This window comes from Alternaria dauci, chromosome 1 (assembly GCF_042100115.1).
Source record: "Alternaria dauci strain A2016 chromosome 1, whole genome shotgun sequence".
NCBI classification, from domain to species: Eukaryota; Fungi; Ascomycota; class Dothideomycetes; order Pleosporales; family Pleosporaceae; genus Alternaria; species Alternaria dauci.
The window spans coordinates 376477-394250 of record NC_091272.1 but is presented as its reverse complement, the minus strand read 5'-3'; the positions used below and the strand labels follow the sequence as shown (position 1 = coordinate 394250).

At 52.7% G+C, this 17774-nt stretch overlaps 5 protein-coding genes across 5 annotated transcripts; 1 reads left to right on the top strand and 4 right to left on the bottom strand.

Annotated features, from left to right (window-relative positions):
* Positions 1-1911: 1911 nt before the first annotated feature.
* Positions 1912-3765, bottom strand: ACET3X_000109 (uncharacterized protein; the record flags this gene model as incomplete). Its single annotated transcript, XM_069446333.1, has 1 exon — positions 1912-3765. The coding sequence occupies one exon, from the start codon at positions 3763-3765 to the stop codon at positions 1912-1914; it is 1854 nt and encodes a 617-aa protein (XP_069310351.1).
* A 541-nt stretch (positions 3766-4306) lies between these two features.
* ACET3X_000108 (uncharacterized protein) lies at positions 4307-5371 on the top strand (the record flags this gene model as incomplete). The annotated part of the gene is made up of 3 exons (XM_069446322.1): positions 4307-4459; positions 4672-4936; positions 4992-5371. 3 exons carry the CDS (start codon positions 4307-4309, stop codon positions 5369-5371), a joined length of 798 nt encoding a protein of 265 aa, XP_069310350.1.
* Positions 5372-7546: 2175 nt separating this feature from the next.
* ACET3X_000107 (uncharacterized protein) lies at positions 7547-8584 on the bottom strand (the record flags this gene model as incomplete). The annotated part of the gene is made up of 3 exons (XM_069446311.1): positions 7547-7680; positions 7743-8396; positions 8449-8584. The coding sequence occupies 3 exons, from the start codon at positions 8582-8584 to the stop codon at positions 7547-7549; spliced, it is 924 nt and encodes a 307-aa protein (XP_069310349.1).
* A 2708-nt stretch (positions 8585-11292) lies between these two features.
* ACET3X_000106 (uncharacterized protein) lies at positions 11293-13078 on the bottom strand (the record flags this gene model as incomplete). The annotated part of the gene is made up of 2 exons (XM_069446300.1): positions 11293-11970; positions 12026-13078. 2 exons carry the CDS (start codon positions 13076-13078, stop codon positions 11293-11295), a joined length of 1731 nt encoding a protein of 576 aa, XP_069310348.1.
* Positions 13079-14831: 1753 nt separating this feature from the next.
* Positions 14832-16093, bottom strand: ACET3X_000105 (uncharacterized protein; the record flags this gene model as incomplete). Its single annotated transcript, XM_069446289.1, has 2 exons — positions 14832-15615; positions 15687-16093. 2 exons carry the CDS (start codon positions 16091-16093, stop codon positions 14832-14834), a joined length of 1191 nt encoding a protein of 396 aa, XP_069310347.1.
* Positions 16094-17774: the final 1681 nt, after the last annotated feature.

Genomic DNA, 17774 nt, shown 5'->3' with positions numbered 1-17774 from the left:
TATTCGGTGGTCTCCGACGACCGTTCGGGATGCTCGTGGCGCGCTGGCATGCGAAGACGAGGTGACTCCAACGTTCCGTACACCTCTCTCCTACGCAGCAAGCCGAACACCTATTCTTCCGAGGTTCGGGGATGAAGTGATCCCGACTTTCCGTACACCTCCGCCCTCCGTCGCGTGTCCAGTACACGGCTGTAGGAGGCACGAGGATAAAGTGATTCCGACTTTACGTGGCTACCTTACCGACTGGCCGAGCGTGCCGATGAGTTCTCGAGACCGGCATAAACTCTATATCTATCGGCGTGGCATTGGCTAAATGCTGCCTCCTCTTCTGGTCCTTGCGCGTAAGCCCGACCGAGTTTTGGATGTCACGTCTGACAGGCTCAGTTAACGTCGGCATCGTTTAGCACGCCGTCTTTATTTTTGTTATCATTGATAAGGAGTTGGGGTTGAATTTCTACATGTCGAATTCCGAAAATCCAGAGGGAAACCCACCAAAAAAAACGTCTGCGCCCAAGGCTTCCGGCCACCTTTCCGTACATGTCTACTTTTACCCCAACTGTCGTCAGTCCTTACCTCGCGCGCTTTGCTTGCCTGTACCCCCAAAGAGTCTAAAACAATCTTGATAAAAAAAACTTCGTGTGCCTTTTGCCGGAAACGTGATGAATGACGAAGTCTCATGAAATTAACAGACATCGTAGTCCAGGCAAACCATTATAAGAATCGCGCAACTGCATAAAGGCATTTTTTCCCAAAGGCAGATCCCTACAGTATGCACCAATTAACAGGACAAGCTAATCTCAGCTTTTTCATGGCACGTCCTATCCCGCTGTCACTAGCTTTTTCTTCGCAGACCTACCCCACCCGAAAATTCTCTGGTACCACGTTCCGCGTCTCCGCCCAACACCGGCAGATCTCTGTTCACGGCAAACTTCCAGAATTTCGACGTTTCAAATGATTGCTGTGTTTGTATTGATATCGAATTTTCAAAATCCCATCAAGCAAGCAACCAATAACGTGGTTCGGTGAGATGGCCGAGTTGGTTATGGCGCCAGGTTAAGGTTATCTTAACATATTTCCTGGTCACGAAAGTGGCGTGGGTTCAAGTCCCACTCTCATCAGCATTCGTCTGGCATCAGTCAGATACCCCAGGTTCCTTTTTTTGCGGTTGGGGGTGAAGGGGGCCGAGGGGCAGAATGTCACATGACTAGCCTTGGCAGGCTAGTTCATATATGGATGTGCCCCGGTCATCCTATCCACGAGAGTGTAAAGTCGCTTTTTTGGTCTCCTGGGAGGCCTACTGTGTTATGATAATCATGGGTTTGAGCTTTGGGGAACGGTTGGTTGTGTGTGGCTTTGGTTCTGGTCATCCTATCTACCTTAACACACATAGCTATACACACGATACGATTCCCATCCTCTCACAGGATGACATTACTTCCGTTGGACTTGGTACACTTATTTTTTGTCTCGGATAGATTAGCGACCTATTGAATATCACTACTTGACTGGTGCATCCTTATACTTGTAAATTCTCTCATTTTCTGTTCGTTCAGATCGTCGAGAATAAAGGGAGTTGTGATTGACTCAAGCTGATATGCGTCTACAAGACTAGAAGACTATGGTCTGAAATCCCTTTGACATGTGTACTGATAATTACTTGTCACGCGACCTGTTTTACATGGAAAGCTTTTTGGAAGACCCCAAAAAGATCAGATGAGATGAAAGCAATTCGCCGCCCAAGATCTCCAGAATATCACGTCAAAAAAATCAATAGAAGCAACTCACTCCCTTAACATTGCCTAATTGGGTAATAACTTATCGAAGTATCGATTCCTGAGTACGTTTAGGTAGCTGCAAATTGCTTTCATCTCATCTGATCTTTTTGGGGTCTTCCAAAAAAAGCTTTCCATTTTACATCTCCAACGTACCAATCCTACTCCCCACATTCCCACTATCCCCCCAAACACCATCTCCCACCCTCCTCCTCACCAAAGCCAAAACATCCTGCCTACCCCCTACCTCCTCCAACTTCCTCCCCAGCGTTTTTAGCACCTCAAACTTGGCCGTCGCAACAATATACGCCGCATTCTCCGCATCGCCCCTACCACCAACAAGATTCGAAAACGTCGTTGCTGGCTTGAGCAGCGACGGAAGGACACCTCCGCTTATCGCAGGATCCAGTATGACGTCGACACCGGATTTAGGAAAGGCGTTTAAACGAGCATATGTCGGGTCTGTGGGTGGGACGTCAGGCAAGGCAGCGGTCGACCACGAAGACGTGATGAGTGCGCCGACGAGTGTCAGAGCCGCTAGCGCATTCTCCGTCATAGCAATAGTCTCCATGTGATTCGTGATATCAGCAAACATGTTTGGTTTCTTGCTGTAAAAGAGCGCAGTGAGTATCCTCGCGTACGCTGCTTCCGTCTCGGTGCGCTGAGTATCCTCGCCTATGGCTTCGGTTTGCGGAAACGTGATTTCCTTCTTCGGCGGGCCGTGGAAGACGGCAGCGAGGGTCTTGAGCGCGTCTTGATTGGTGCGTGTGATGGGCATGTCGGTGATGACGCAGTCGTCCCAGGCTAGACCTGAAGCGCGGCGTGGTATGAGTGTCGCACGGGGCATTGAGGCGATGATGTTGAGGTCGCTGGCTTCGCACTTGCGGATGTTGCGGTGGACATAGTTCCGGATGATGGGCATCTCCTCGCCTTTCTCAAAGTTCTCAGGGTAGTGCGATGCGTAGTCGCTGATGTATTGTGCTGTCCGGCTGCTCAGGAAAGAATGGTCGAGGCTGGGGTTGTCTGAGGTATGGAAGTCGACGATGCCTTTGTGTACACCTTCTTCTTTTAAAAAGTCGAGAGCGAGACTTGAGTCGTAGTGTGTGAGATGGGGTTTTGTCCTGACCGTGGTGATGAGTGTGCTGTAGAATTGTAGTAGGGTCATGTGCATGAGCATGTCGTCCTCGGTGTCCACCATTTTCAGGGCAGCGTAGTGAAGCAGACCCTGACCTTCCTTCAAACCGACTTCTTGTTCAACATCGTGACCGTACGTGGACGCTATGGCATTCCAGTCCATAGCGGCAACGCGTGGTAACCACGATAACAGCCTAGCTTGTGAGATGGTCTTGTCACGCTTGTTCAGCAGGGGGAGAGGCGGTGATGTGAGCTGTTTAAGAGATGTGTAATGGTAGTACAGCGAACTGATGTCTCGATCACTCAACAGGCGCCTCCACATGGGACCCGTGCCGTACGTATGCAACGAAGATTTGCCATCTATTGACACGGGTTCGTTCTTGGACACTTCCAGTAGTGAGGTGAGAAGGTCTTCGGCCTGGTTCGCAACTCCCGCATCCTGGGTGCACAGCCACAGCCGAACGATGGCCAACATGACGGCTGGTCGATTCGCAAGTGTTTGGGCATCGGTGCTACTTGTAGTCGCCTTCTCGAGCAATGTGAGGATCAGACTGTGGAACGGAGTAGCCTGTAGATCCAATCCGATCTCGAGGTCGATGTCCTTGATATCATCGAACCGGTATGGCTCAGCCAACTTGATGATGAAATGAATGAGTGGCGCAGGGTCTTGTTGGAGCTTTGGCAGTAAGGCTGCTATCTGCAGAAAGAGTGGCCTTGTCTCCTTCCATATTTGGCTCCGATACTCTGGCGTGTTGATGGAGAGCTCGCATCGCTCAAGTAGATCTGTATCGAGTGGAGTGGTCGGATCTTGGTCGACCTTTTGCAGATGCTCTGACAGTTCGGTGAGTGTAGCGGCCATTTTGGACGTTTGTATGTAGCACCTTGGAAGCGGACCTTGGATGAGCTGGAACGTCAATGTTCGATAGCCGCCCTGACTGGGAGCGTGGCGTTACTAAGTACTGTGAGAAGGTTCTAGGCCGCTCATGTGATTGCGCGTAGAGGTCGAATGCACGCGTTCCCTGTAGCCTAATGCACGATGCTGGCGTTGCAGTGCTGACTGGAGTTGTTCGACTATGAGACTGTTCGAGGTCGTGTGCCTACTCGGTGATAACCATTCAATCTAGGCCTATGGATGGCTTGATTCTTGTAACTTTGTCGTAACGACTTTGGGTGCTAGTGTCGTGTCCATGCCGTGAGGTGGCGGGGCTTTGGGTTCAAGTTCGCTTCTGGGGCCCCACCATCAGCCTCAGCCGTGCTAGCAAAGGCCGCGGTCCCAGCTGTACCGAAATAATTTCTGACTCTCCAACTCTACCCAATCTGCTATTCGACGACACGTGACGGCTGTTCAAATCGTTTCGCCAGACGCGCATCAATCTCTCGGTCAACAATAGAAGACAAGCATGCCGGCAGCAAGAGGCGGAAGAGGTGGTGGACGCGGAGGCGCGCGCGGTGCCTTCAATCCGGCTCGAGGAACCGTGACGATTGCCGGAACTGAGCTCAACTGGGATTTGACTGGCCTCGACATCCAAAAGGGCCCTGCCGAGCGCTTTCCAGTGAGCATCTCCCTTTCTTCCGGCGCATGCCCGTCGCCATTATTGTAGCTGCTGCTTTGCGCCTTGTCGTAGTCCTCTGGTAGCATTGCGCATTTCCATATCATGTTGTCGCAATCGCCATGCTTCGCCAGTCGCTGTCGCAGTCGCAGCAGTCTGCCAGCACCACACATCTCAGGCGCGCATCCTTGATTCACCCACTAAGCCATGCACAGGAAGCTCCTCCTCCCCAAGCGCCTCCGCCAACCGACGATGAAATCGGCATGGTCAAGCACCACCTCGCAGTCCGCGACCGCATCCATGAGGGCCCCTTCTACACCATCCTCAACGACGGCATGAAGAACGGGCTGAAGCGGAAGGCCAACGAGCCTGCACCCACCGAAGCCTCGCTCTTCGACCCCTTCACCGGCAACCAGACATACTCGGCCAAATACCTCAAAGTGCGGCGGAGACTGCCCAAGTTGGATGCGCGGCCATACGGTGAGTTGACATGAATATGGCCAGACAGGAAACCTGGCGCTCATTCACACAACAGTCGTCGACCTCTTTCCCGCAGAACTCCGACCAACACTAGACGGCACTCGCGCCGACTCCACCTCGACCAAGAAGCGCAGGACGCTCGGCGTAACCAAAGTAAACGGCCTATCCCAGATCGAGCGCCTGATCCAATCAGAACAAGAACGCACAAACGAAGCCGAAGCCCGCGCAGAAGAAGAAGCAGACGACGACGACGCCGAAGACGACGAGGAAATCGACGAGGATAAACCCGATGCCGTTGACGAGGAAGACAACTGGTCCGCTGCGAGTACGGACTCGGAAGAATCAGATGACGATTACAATGCCGAGCAGTACTTTGATAACGGCGAGGATGATGATATCGATGATGCGGATCCGTATGAGAATACGTATGAATAGATCTAGGGAGCGCTGGCGTTTACTTGGGCATAGCATGGCGTATGGATGGCATATCGCGGTGGACGAGCGAGCGAGCGAGCATGACCGGCGTTTGGTCAAATAGATACCCAATATTCATTTTTACACCAACTGTATATATCATCTATGGATCCCCATGATGACATGGCGTTCAAACGGACGACCAGCGTCAGAATAACAAAAGGGAAACTGGAGTACATGTACCGAGTATGTGAGGAAACAAATAGACCGAGACGCCTAGAGCATACTGACCTGTCAGACGCCTCCGCTACATTGACAAATGACCAAATTGATGAGACTCCAAAGATGAGGATCAAGGAAAGATGTCGTTTTTTTCGCCTTGGTGTGTAGGCAAGTTTTAACGTTTCTATGTCTTTATAGTATTTTAATGTTTCAAGGAACCGATTGGAATGTCGTCGGAATCCAAGTGTTCAGCGGGAATGCTTCTTGAGATGCCTTTGTAGATTGTCGTATCGCGTAAAGAACTTGTGACAGCCTGGAGTTTGGCAAGGGAAGCGTTCTTGTTCTTGGTGCGTCTTGGTATGGCGGTGGAGATCTGCTCGAAGATGGAATGCTTTTGAGCAGTCGTTGATAGCGCACTTGTAGCGTCTTCTATGCTTTCGATTGATGTGGTCGCTTCAGGGTCATGTTAGATTTACATGTTACTTGTGTGGCGGGTGATTATACGTACTTGAGGTCGCAATGCCGGCTGAAGGTACCTTCACAGAAGCTACAGGAAAGCTCACGTAGTTGATTGGTGCAAGTAGATTCCGGTAGTACCGTCTGTTCTGGAGGTGACAAGATAGATGGGGCGCTACTTTCTGGAGTAGTGGGAGTGTTCAAGATCGAGTTTTCATCAGATGTAGACGAATCGTTATTGTCGAGACTGCTTCCTGAAGCAGCTGGCGTGTTCGAATGGGAATGTTCCTGGGTGATAGATGAGCCGTTATTGTCATCAAGAACCGGAGGCGGTATTTCGTTGTCGGAAGTGGTGTTGCTATGAAGATACGGTGCATGTATCACAGGATTTAGGTCCTTTTCAAAAGCGAAAGGGCTGAAACAAGAACGAGAAACAGAGTTGTCGCGAGAGAGTCCAAATCTCGAAAATGACGAAGCGCAATGTGATGGAAGAGGAATAAAAAGAAGTTGGAGCGAAGACTACGTCGGCCTTCGCCCAAAAGGCTGAGTCGAGGAGGCACGAAGCTGGAGGCAAGGGTGTGCAACCCTACGCCCAGCGGCGTGGAGGTGAGGGTTTGTGGAGCAGAGATTCCAGGGACGATTGTTCGGTGCAGATGCTTTGATGTAGAACCGAGAATTGGAGATGGTGTTGAGAGAAGAAAGATTGTACACCGAACACAAGACAACCTTATATGTCAGAGCCGTGTCTGGAGGCATAGAACGGGACAAGGCTGAGCCTCGAGCACGGCGCTTGCCGCCAGCACGCATGCGCATGCATGTTGTTCGGTGGCTGCAGTCTGCCCTATCATCATTGTACGCCTCCGCATCTTATTGGGCAAAGGCTGCTGGAGGCGTAGTGGGGTGTCGTGGAGGTCGGAGATGTCGGAGAGTTGGTCGCATGCTAGGCTGGACTACCTGGAGTTCCTGTTAGTTCAAGTGTGTGCCAAACACCTCTCACATGCATAGTCTGATACCGTGATGCTTAACAAGTCGCTTTCCATATTTTTTCTCTCCTTTCAATCTAATGAGGGATGCTACACACCATCACTTCAAGCCATACCCTGTTCACATGCCATCCCTTATCCACATCTGCCAAAGATAGTCCAAGTATTACTGCTACTTTTCGTTGCAACAACGCAGCAACTGTCCTTCAAAAAAAAGCTCTCTCTTTATGCAATCAATAGCCCAACTCCAATAACACCAGACGTCCCAAATTTCTCCGATAAAGGATTGTACACCACATGCTTTAAAAGAAGAAACGCTCCCATGTATCCTCTTTCTCCTTCCCCACACCAGAAAGCGCCAATCCATCGGATCTTTTTATAAAGGAGTGGAAACAGGAATATGGACAGATGTAAAGGTTGCGCGTCAAAAAAGGAATGAGTTGCCGTTATCGTAACCGCAGTGATGCGTCGAGTCTTGCGTTGTTTTGTATTCGGATTTCCGTATATCGTACATGTGCAGCGAGAGATGCTTCATCTACCAGATACCGAACTGGTAGGAGAAGTACAACAAGGAACCGAGTGTAGTTCCGGTGGTCAGGAGCATAGTTCCGAGCGTCATTTTCTCAGTGAGGGAGAGGGCGCCGTTGCAGTTGGGGCAAGTGTAGCCATCTATCGTCCGTTAGTCTCTACTCTCTAACAAGCAGCAATCAAACATGTAAGACAAAACTTACCCTTGAGCGAGACGTACTCGCGTGGCAAGTACATGCCAAAAGTGAAGCCAGTGAAAGCACCCAAATAACCGGCCCTCGGCGCGGCAGTAGCGCTGAGATCAGAGTCGTAGATGAGCAGCTTGTAGTTCTCTGTCAAGAACGGCGCCTGGCCCTCTGGCGTCTCCCTTGTGTTCCAGAGAACCTCGGTCTCGGTGGCGGACATGTTGACGGAGATGGTGTAGGTAGCTTGGTTGGCGGTGCAAGAAGCAAGGACATCGATGGCCGTGGGTGTCACGGAGAGCGAAGTGTAGTTCCATGCAAATGTGACCCAGTCGCCAACCTTGTAGAATTGCGTTCCGGCCAGAGCGTTGGGGGTGACCATTGTGAGGCCTCCGGCGGGTAGTCGGGGGTCGAAGCTGGTGGACCTTGTGGATCTTCCGGTTGTCCTGGAGCCAGAGGGCCTCCTTGAGCCGCTTCCTGTTTCGTCTGCGGAGTTGGAGGCGTTGTCTCCACTGCTGTTCCTGTCGTTGTTGTTGTCATTGTTGTTGTTATCGTTGTTGTTGTTGTTGTTGTTGTCACCGGTTGGGGTCGGGCTTGCGGCGGCGGATGTTCGTGCGGGCCGTGTGCTAGTGGGTGCTTCTGAGGTGTTGTCGTTGTTGTCATTGTTGTTGTTGTCTAATCATTGCATCAGTATCCAAGTCATCCGATCCGAGCATACTCAACATACTGTTATCCTGGCGTCCAAGAAGCACGTTCTTGACATCGGTCAATCCGGAAATGTTGTCGAAAGCGTGCTTTACGTTCATGGCCTGCGTGACCGACGACATGGCCACGACAGCAGCAAGAATCTGAGACGGCCTCATCTTGTCAAGATGATGGCAACCAAAAATATGCTTTCAAACTTCAAAGCAACGAAGCTCCGAGTAGAGGGTTCCGGAACAGGCGCTTGTTTCGGCAGGCGAGAAAATCCTCGTGGAATCGAGGGGATTTGTGCAACTCGGGTAGGTGTCAACAAGGCGGGTCGGGAGCAGTAGAGCGAGAGGCGACGCGACACAAAGGATTACGCAAGCAGGGTATTACAAACACACTCCTCCGTCCGATAAAACGAGCGACTGGCGGAAGGGTGAGCGAGGGAAGAGGCGTGATTTTGAGGTGGTGATGAAGAAGCGACTGATGGTTTTGCTCAACGGCGGATGCGAAAGGAGAGCTGGGCGGGCTGGATAGGGTGGTGGTCGGTGGTCTCAGCGCACTTACGAGCCCAGCGGCGAATGGGCAGGCCAGGGGGAACCACTAGCGCGAGGGCAATGCATCCCTAAATATAACATTCGAGCTCCGCAACACTTATTTCTTCCGAGGCATCAAATCAATGCCCTTCCCTTGTCGTATTCTGCCTTGGTCTATTTTACAAGAACTTTTCTCGTACTTTCCCCATGCACCATGTGGACTTTGGCAGCTTTGCGACAACACCGTGATGGGCTTGCGTGTCCCTTCATGCAGCATTCGATAGCGCGAGAATGATTTTGGTTTCCCGAGGGATGGCGATCATCGACTTTCCATGGCCAGTCACGTCAGCCCCTCACGCCAGCCTCCTGCAAGCCCGCTGCAAAAACCACATCACCTCATCTTGACCATCATCACAAACATCGCACTTGATTTAATCTTGCCCCAGCTTCTCCTTGAATTCCAATCGGTCCGCTCATTACTCAGTGAAACTGCTGACGGACAAGTCTGGCCAGGGTCCCCTCAGCGGATCGAGCCTCACCAGCAAGGGTCCATTAAAGGAGATCTGTGGGTAGGCCGGACGTGCGGCAGATCAACAACGTCGATGCATCTGCTCGTCATTTTGTGAGCGTGTAGGCGACATGCTCGTTACTTTTTGAACCTGGAAAAAGTCGTCGAGACGTGATAACGACCTCATTCGCCATTGTGACTTTGCACAGCCGCGCATTTCAGCCTGCAGCTGCAGCCTTCACGACTCTACGAGGCAGCACGCCTTGCTTCGCCACACGGCATGCTGTCTTATAGAGACTCTGGTGCTGCTGTCAGCTATGTCCTGTTCATTCACACCACATCATCTCCATGCATCGCTAATTGCCAGGTTTCGTGAGGAACCACCAGATGACACTCCCAGTGCGGTACGATGACTACACAACACCCAAACAATGTCAGTTGGGTCAGCGAGCCAGTAACGCGCGGCACGTCATCACTATTGTACACCTGCATATCCACGACCATCATATGCACGTGGAGCGCACTCCATCTGAATGTGCCCAAGGAAGGCTCCTCAGCCGCCTCTGTGCTCTCTATCAAGATCATCTGGTTTGTACTTGCCATCATCGCGCCTGAATATTTCGTTGCATGCGCTGTCCGCGAATGGTTTGCTGCCCGTAGACTAAGCAAAACCATGGCTGAGATTCTGCCGGTATGTATGTACCCCCTAGCATTGCTACATTAGCGTTACATATTATGAGTCTTTTTCTTTCTTTCTTGGATTCGGTACCGAAGCAGAGCAGCTAACTGGACCTGCCAAGGGCGAGCGCAACTGGTCGCATGCATTCAGTCACCTTGTGTTGATGGGAGGTGTCAAGTTCCGTATATCATCAACACCGAATGCCCACTCTGAAGCGATCCTCTTTGCCCCGGATGTCGTCAGTTATGCCAAGCGAGGCTGGACCCGATTCAAAGAGCTATCCACCGCGACAGTGGAAGACAAGAGCAAGGCCAATGGCTTCAACAAAGCCGTGGCTTCAGTCCAAATATTCTGGTTCTTCTCTCAGCTCCTCGGCAGGCTGGCCTCCCACATCGTGGTTTCGCCGTTGGAGTGGTTCACGCTAGCATATGTCATGTGCGCTTTTGCCATGTATGGATTCTGGTGGCATAAACCGTTTGATGTTCAGACTCCGATCTTGATATACCCCGATCCGCTCCTATCAACGGGGAAGACGTCAACACTGGACGCCTGTGTTCTTACGCGAGAGCAGTTTCTAGGGACGCCTCAGATACTACGCGGGACACTGCGGCCTTACTGGACTGACAACTTGTGGACGGGAGAAGAGCATCGTGAGGTATCCTACCTCTGGCTCTCAAACAACACACCCATGACGATAGGCATGGCTATATCTACAGTGCTCTTTGGAGCCTGCCATCTGCTTGGATGGAACTACCCATTCCCATCTCTTTTCGAGACATACATGTGGAGATGTGCTAGTATTTCCTGCGTGTGTATCCCCTTGGTCGTTTTAGCTATACAGTGGCGAAGGAACTATCCCACTGGATTACGGAACAGATTTCAACGAGGCATAGTGGCCGCATTGGTCATGATTTATGTCCCTGTGCGGTTGCTCCTGCTCTTCGAAGTCTTCTTCGCGCTACGATCCGCTCCCCCAGAGATATACAAAGCCGTGCCATGGGCCCAATACATCCCTCACATATAGCCCAAAAAAGTGGTCATAGTTATCAAAATTTATTACATCTAAAGGGTATCCGCATATATCCAACATCTCCTCTATGAAACCAATCATGAAGAATCTTCAAAAAAAAAAGACGAACGCTGTGATCAACTTTTCTTTAGTCACCTCCGCCCCTCCCACCACGCCTTATCCTTTTCCCTCCGATGCGGCATACTCTCCCTAATCTCCGTCTCCCGATCACTCGCAAACTCAACACTGCGCGCCCTACTCCTACTCCTCGGTCGCTCCGCTCTATCCACGCCCGTCTTACTCCGTCTCGGCAATGGCCCACGATCATCTGCCGGAAACGTACTCCTCGGCGAAAACGTATCTCTCCTGCCCTTCCTGGTCGTCGGACTAGCCAACCCGCCAGCCTTGCTATTGCTAAAATCCGCGCTCAGAGGCCGCGCAGTCTTCCGTTTCGATCGCGTCGAGGTCGTGGCAGGCGGTTTCTTGATGTAATCGTACGTTGCGGGATCGCGCTTCGCCAGCTCCCTCTCCAGTCTCCAGAGTGGGGCTTCAGGTAGCACTTTGACGGCCATGGTGTCTCTCCACTTGATCTTCCAGTAAACTTCTGCATCCCCGGCGCGGGAGTTGTTGGTGCCGTAGTCAACGACCAGTTTGTAGCTGTCAGTCAGGGCGCGGGCTTCGTAGAGGCCGCGGTCTTGGATGCCAGGGCCTTCGAGGCGATAGCGCGTGCGGACTGAGGGGTGGATGTATTCGTTTGTTTGGCGGAGGGGGCGATCTGTTGCACGGCCTGTGAAGGGGTCTACCGAGGTGTATTGACCTGGTTTGCGTTGCTGTCACGAATTAGTACATTCGCTCATATCCACTGCTCGACATGAAAAGACTTACTGTACTGCCACCCAGCGCAAAAGCGCCCTTGATCTCGTTGTATATCTTTCCAAAACTCCACGGTCTGATCGCGCCTTCTTCTTTCTTATAGTACTTCTCGTTCAGATCGTCTTGCTCGAACAAGTATTCAGACCGCAAATCCAGGAATGGCTCAAGTTGACTCATCATCCATGCAAGACTGATGTTGGCGATTTGCATGTCATCGTAACCGCCGCCGACGTTCGCGTGCGCACCGGGGAACCATACTTGGCGGAGCGTTGTGCGGTTTCCCTCAGGCTTCTCCCAGACAGCAGGTGAAAACGATGTTCGGTTCTCATCCAAAGCGAGCGCTTGAAACGCGTTTTCAATGCAGTTGGACAGTTTTGTGTCGTAGAAAGTTGTCGCCTTCGACTGCTTCATTTGCAGGCCCAGGCGTTGCAATTTGCCAATACGCGGTATGCCAAGACTACCAACCGTATCCCACACCGCTATGCATTTGATTGGAATATCGAGCCTGGTCAGTCCTCTGCGCTCTAGTTCTTCTGCGTATCGTGGGTCGTCTGCGCTTGGTTTCCGGGGAAAGGGTACGTCCTCGTGCTTTGGACGATAGTCGGGGTTCCGCCGATTTTGGACATCCTCATACACTTCTGGTAGAGTGTTCAGGCCCTTCTTTGTAAGGAGACCAATCTCTCCAATCAAGCCTCCGATGCTACGCGCAGTAAATGCGCCTCTTGAGAAGCCTAGCAGGAAGATCTCGTCTCCGGGGTGATAGTTGTTGGCAAGGAACGAGTAAGCCTCTCGAACATCATCACCAAGGCCCTTGCCTGTAGCGCCCCCAACTAGACGAGAGAGTTTTCCGCCTTCGGTGCCAAGTCCTTGGGAATAGTTGACAATTTGCTGAATACCGTCCTGACTGACTGCCTTGATGGCTCTTGATATCCGGGTAATGTTACTTGGGATAGAGAGAGTCCCGTTCTTGGTTCCATCATCTGAGTTTAGCCAAGTTCCGTCACAGGCAACAATTAACCTCTTGAACATACCCCTTCCACCACTGAGTCCCGGTGCATCGACCATGGGTTCGCGCATGCTACGCACGCTTCTGCTTCTTGCGCGGGGCCGCTCTACTGGCACATCAATGATGAGCGGTGATTTAGCCCCACTTCGCGGAACATCCACAACGATGGGTGCTGGTGTTAGAGGCGCTCTGGTGCTGGGCGCCCGACTTCTGCTCCGCGCTCGAGACAGTGCCACAGACATTCTTTTCTTGAGATTCTTTGCTCTTTCTTGGTGTGCCTTGGAAAAAGGTAATTGTTGTCGTGGAGCAGACGCAGTCCAAGTCCAAGGAGAATTAGAGCGAGCTACGTCAATATGGTTGAGCTTTTTGCGCCCGCGGCGAGATTTGGTGACTGGCAATGCGGCTAACCCGGTTGTTGTTTCTCCACGTGTCGACTATCCACTCTGCTGGTGTTGTGTTGCTGGCAGCCTTGGTGCTATGTCCGCGAATGGCGTTTCGTATACCGTTGGGAACACACCGGAAAGACGCGCTTCGTCTGGCAATGGCTGCACCTCTGTTGGGCAGACGAGTGCGACTGTCGCGGATCTCCAGCCTCCGCTATTCACCGTTTCCAGCTCTTCCGTGTTCCCAACTCTTCAGACTTGATGGGCGGGAGTAAGCGAGGCAGCCGATAAACCTCATCAGCCTCGGGAACCTGCAGCAAGCAGCTTGACGCAGGGCACGAGAAATCGCGAAACGGAGGGGGTCGGATGGTCAATATGATGGGAAAGGAAATGGGGCGGACGTGTCGCGCAGCGCACAGCGCACTCTTACGTCGAGTGGTTGGGCGTCGGCTTCAAAGCTTTGCTGTAGGCTGGGGGTGCCCAAGTCATTGGACTCGCTTACCCAGCCTCTTGTCTGCGAACATGCGATTACCCCTCGGGATTGTTGATTATTACCAGGCGGATGAGAGTGAAAACCGCAGTTGTGCAAAGACTCAGTCGTTTTTACCCCGCTGGTGCCCGAGTGTGGGCGTGTTGCATCCAAAGTGAGGCTGCTCTCCAGCACATCGAGCTCGACCGCAACTTCTTCAACAGCGCAGCGCCAAGCTCGAGCTCACTTCCCTTCTGAGACTAGGATGCGCTGCATCGCATGGAACCGCATTGGGCGCAGGTAGCCCTGCCGGTGAAGGCCCAATTTTCCATACTGTTATGCGTTAGGTGCATGCCAGGTGTAGACGTGGGTGCAGGGAAGCGTGCGAGTCGGGCGGTGAGGGAAAATGTACGTGGTGGTAAGGGACACCTGGCCCACCCAGCAAGTCGTCGGCAGCATCGAGATTGCCGAAGTCACGGACATTTTCAGAGCTTGTTTTGATGCAAACGTATATTTGTTATGGGGGGGATATCAACTGTTTTTCAATTTCATGAACTTTTATCTCGTAGTTCCGTTTCCTTTCAGTTCATTCTTGGTCGCTTTTCTACGCGACGCAACATTCTGGCAAATGTCGACCGACCCCTAGTCGCACATGCGCCGAGTAACAATCCAGCGCCTGATCCCTTGGCGGGTAATCGCACAACTACACTCTACAGTTATCGTACAGAATTCCTTCCTAGACACCCATGATCTCAAGAACTCCATGCGATAAACCAACATCCCTAGAGTGTAAAGTGCAGCGCGAGCGGCAAAATGGAATCCATCTAGGACATACGCTATGACGAAAACGACAAGAGGAGAGAATACAATAGATAGAGGAGGAATAGATGTGAGAGACGTGCCCCAGGAGAATCGTAAATGTCATGGATGCAGAGAAATAGTGAGAAAGAGACGGGCGGCTTAGTAGCCGCCGAAAAGATCATCAAGCTCGTCGAGATCAATAAGCTCCGGGCTCTTCATGATCCAGTCGTCGTCGAGCTCAAGTTTGACCGATTTGCGCTTGAGCGACGGTGGAGGCATTTCGATGTGGAGCACCGGTTTCATCGCAGGGCTGCTCTGGAACGTCATAAGATGGTCCATCTGGCCAAAGAGTGCTGCCGCCGCCTCCGAGTCCTTGAGTGCTGCGCTCTCTACAGTCTCTTCGACGGAAACGGCGACCTCTTCCATCTTGACGTCGCTGCGTTGTGTCGACTCAGCGGATACGCTAGCAGATCGCTCGCGCTCGGCCTCTTGGCTCATGCGGCGTTGTTGGAGAAACGAGGCAGTCTGGGTGAACTCGCGCTCGTCCTTTTCTAGAGGCGGCGATTGAGCCCTGCGGTTGTGCGAGATATTTGCAGTCGTGGGTGGATGGCTCTGGTGGGGAAAGGGATCGCTGTTGACACTATCGTAGTCGGACAGGTCGAGCTCTGGCGACGGCGACATGCGATCTCTTGACCTCGCATCCATGTCTTCCTCTTCCGAGGTTGCAGACGAGAGTGATGGGGTGACGATGCGTGGTGCCATGGCGGTGGCACTTCCATCAGCTGGGATAGGTTGATGCGGGCAGGTGGAGAGGAAGTAGTAGACACGCTTGGGGTGGGTACCAACGAGCTTCTTGTCGAGCGGACATCTCGACAAAGCTGTCCAATTGCGCTTCAGGTACGTGGCCAAGCGTGACGAGATGATGGCCGCTGGGTTCGCGGAGCTAGAGTACGTCAGCATGAGTAACGAGGGGACTAGCGACGAAGCTTGGATGCTTGGAAGTTTGGTACGTACCTCTCAACGATTGGAATGATGGGCGACAGCACGAGGGCGAGTTCTTTTAGCAGGTGGGGACGGTTGCCTGTCTTCTGGAGCTGTTCGATGACACCAACCACGATTTCGTCGTCGATGCCTTGGGTGTCAATCTTTGTCGTCGCAGACTCGCCGCCTGGCGACGGTGGCGGGGTGTCTGCCACCCGGCCTGAGCTTTTGGGGCGCTGTGCGTCCAAGCGCAGTGATGAGGGGCGAGGTGGTGATGGTGGCACCGACGAGAGCGAGCCGGAATGTGAGCGTTTCTGTTTCTTCGCGGCGTGCTGACCGTCGCTTGTCGAAGGCGGTGAGCGAGCGGGTCGCGGTGCTCCTGGCAGCTGTATGCCGAGTGACGGCAACGACAGCGACTTCCGGCGGGTGTTGTAGGGCATTGTGAGGGCAGCGACGCAGTCGCAAACGTCGCTCGGGTAGAGGGGGAAAGAGGAAGGGAGTCTTTCCAAGGGGAGAAGTGAATTATTGAGGCTGGCAGAGGGTGTGCAGCCAAAAATGCTTTGTTACTGCGAGAATGTCCAGGGTCGTCGATTGGTTCGGTAGGAATGCAATGCAGGCTATACCACCAACGCTGCCGCCGAGTATGCAAGGTAGGGTGCGACGCTTAGATATCTGCACTGCAGCTGATGGCGTTGGAAAAAGGGTGCCCGATTACTCTGAGAGAGAGGGAGATGTATGTTTGATGGTGTTGAATGCTGAGTGGCACCCGTCCTGTCGCGAATACGCGGCTCGCCTCCTGAAGGCAGTGAAGTACGTAACTCGGCGAAGGCGACTGGTTGCCTCAAGCTCGACCCAATAACTATTGCAACACAATTAAGTGCAGCTGCAACACGCCACGATAATCAGGAAGCAGAAACAGTGACAAGCAAGAGGAAACGGAATGGGACAAGACAGTTGATGTCGGGCCCTGATGTAGTTCGAGGGGTGGTGGAAGAAGAGGGGATGCGACGAGGGAAAGAACGGAGGCGTAGTGGAGCACACAATGAAGAAGGAGCGACTAGGCTCCGGTAAGAGACCGTGCGTTTAGTAGGGTGAATATATCCAGGGATCGCCTCTTTGGTTATGACAGCATACTACTTTTAGAGCCCGTTTTTGCTTTGTTGGCCAGGGGCTAGAGCCTAACGCTCCTATCAAGATGCCGTGGTTGCCTGTATGTACCACGCGGTACAATCTTCCAAAGCAGATACTCGCCGGACGCCTTTCACGGCAGGGCTTGTCGCCTGCTCCAACGTTTGGTACAGACTTGGCTGTCCTGTCCAATCCCGTCGGCCTGGGAGCCTCGGCTGTCCATGTCTTGCGCACCTCTGCCCGTGTCAAGCTCCGGGCATTGCATCGTCTCAGCTGAGCTCGGAACAGTGAAGACCGCACTTGGATCTCTATACATGTGGCCCCGAGCGCGCAACCAGTGGCACATGCTAGACGATGCTTGCCAGGATGCTGCCTTGCCGGTAAAGCTCCGTCAACGACACGAACGTCTCTGGCCCTGAGACGGCTTTCCCGCAAGTGACCTCATGCTCAACATGTCTCGTTGGAGCATCGCGCATCCTTCGCCTCTGCAATTGGGCGGGTCGACACTGCTGTCCCGCAAGCTGACCGCCAGAATATCTTCCGTCCCCCAGGGCAGTCCAACGGCCACGATGCGACTGGACGGACGCCTTCCATGATCTGATGCAGCGTGCATATCATCTCGTTCCAGAGCGGAGACATCCCTGTTCTGAGGTTTCGCCTAGCACACAAAGTGGATTTAGCCTCAACGCTGCAACCAGGATGCCCCAGGGCGGTGAGCACACTTTTCTCGATTTTTTCTTGAACGGAAGTTTTCCCACTGGCATGCGGCCAACCCTCGGCAACGTTAATACGCGAACGACAAAAAGCCTTCTCTAACGACCTGTGGCTTGGCGCTTCTTTGTGTGCTGCTGGCTACATGTCACGATGCACGGAAAAAGCACAATGGATGATGCTGCCGAGCTCGATCTTCTGGCACATCGGTTTCAGCAGCCTCCACTCCGCATTGCGACCACACCCCCAAACATTGCGCACGCGAGTTGCCATCACTTCCGA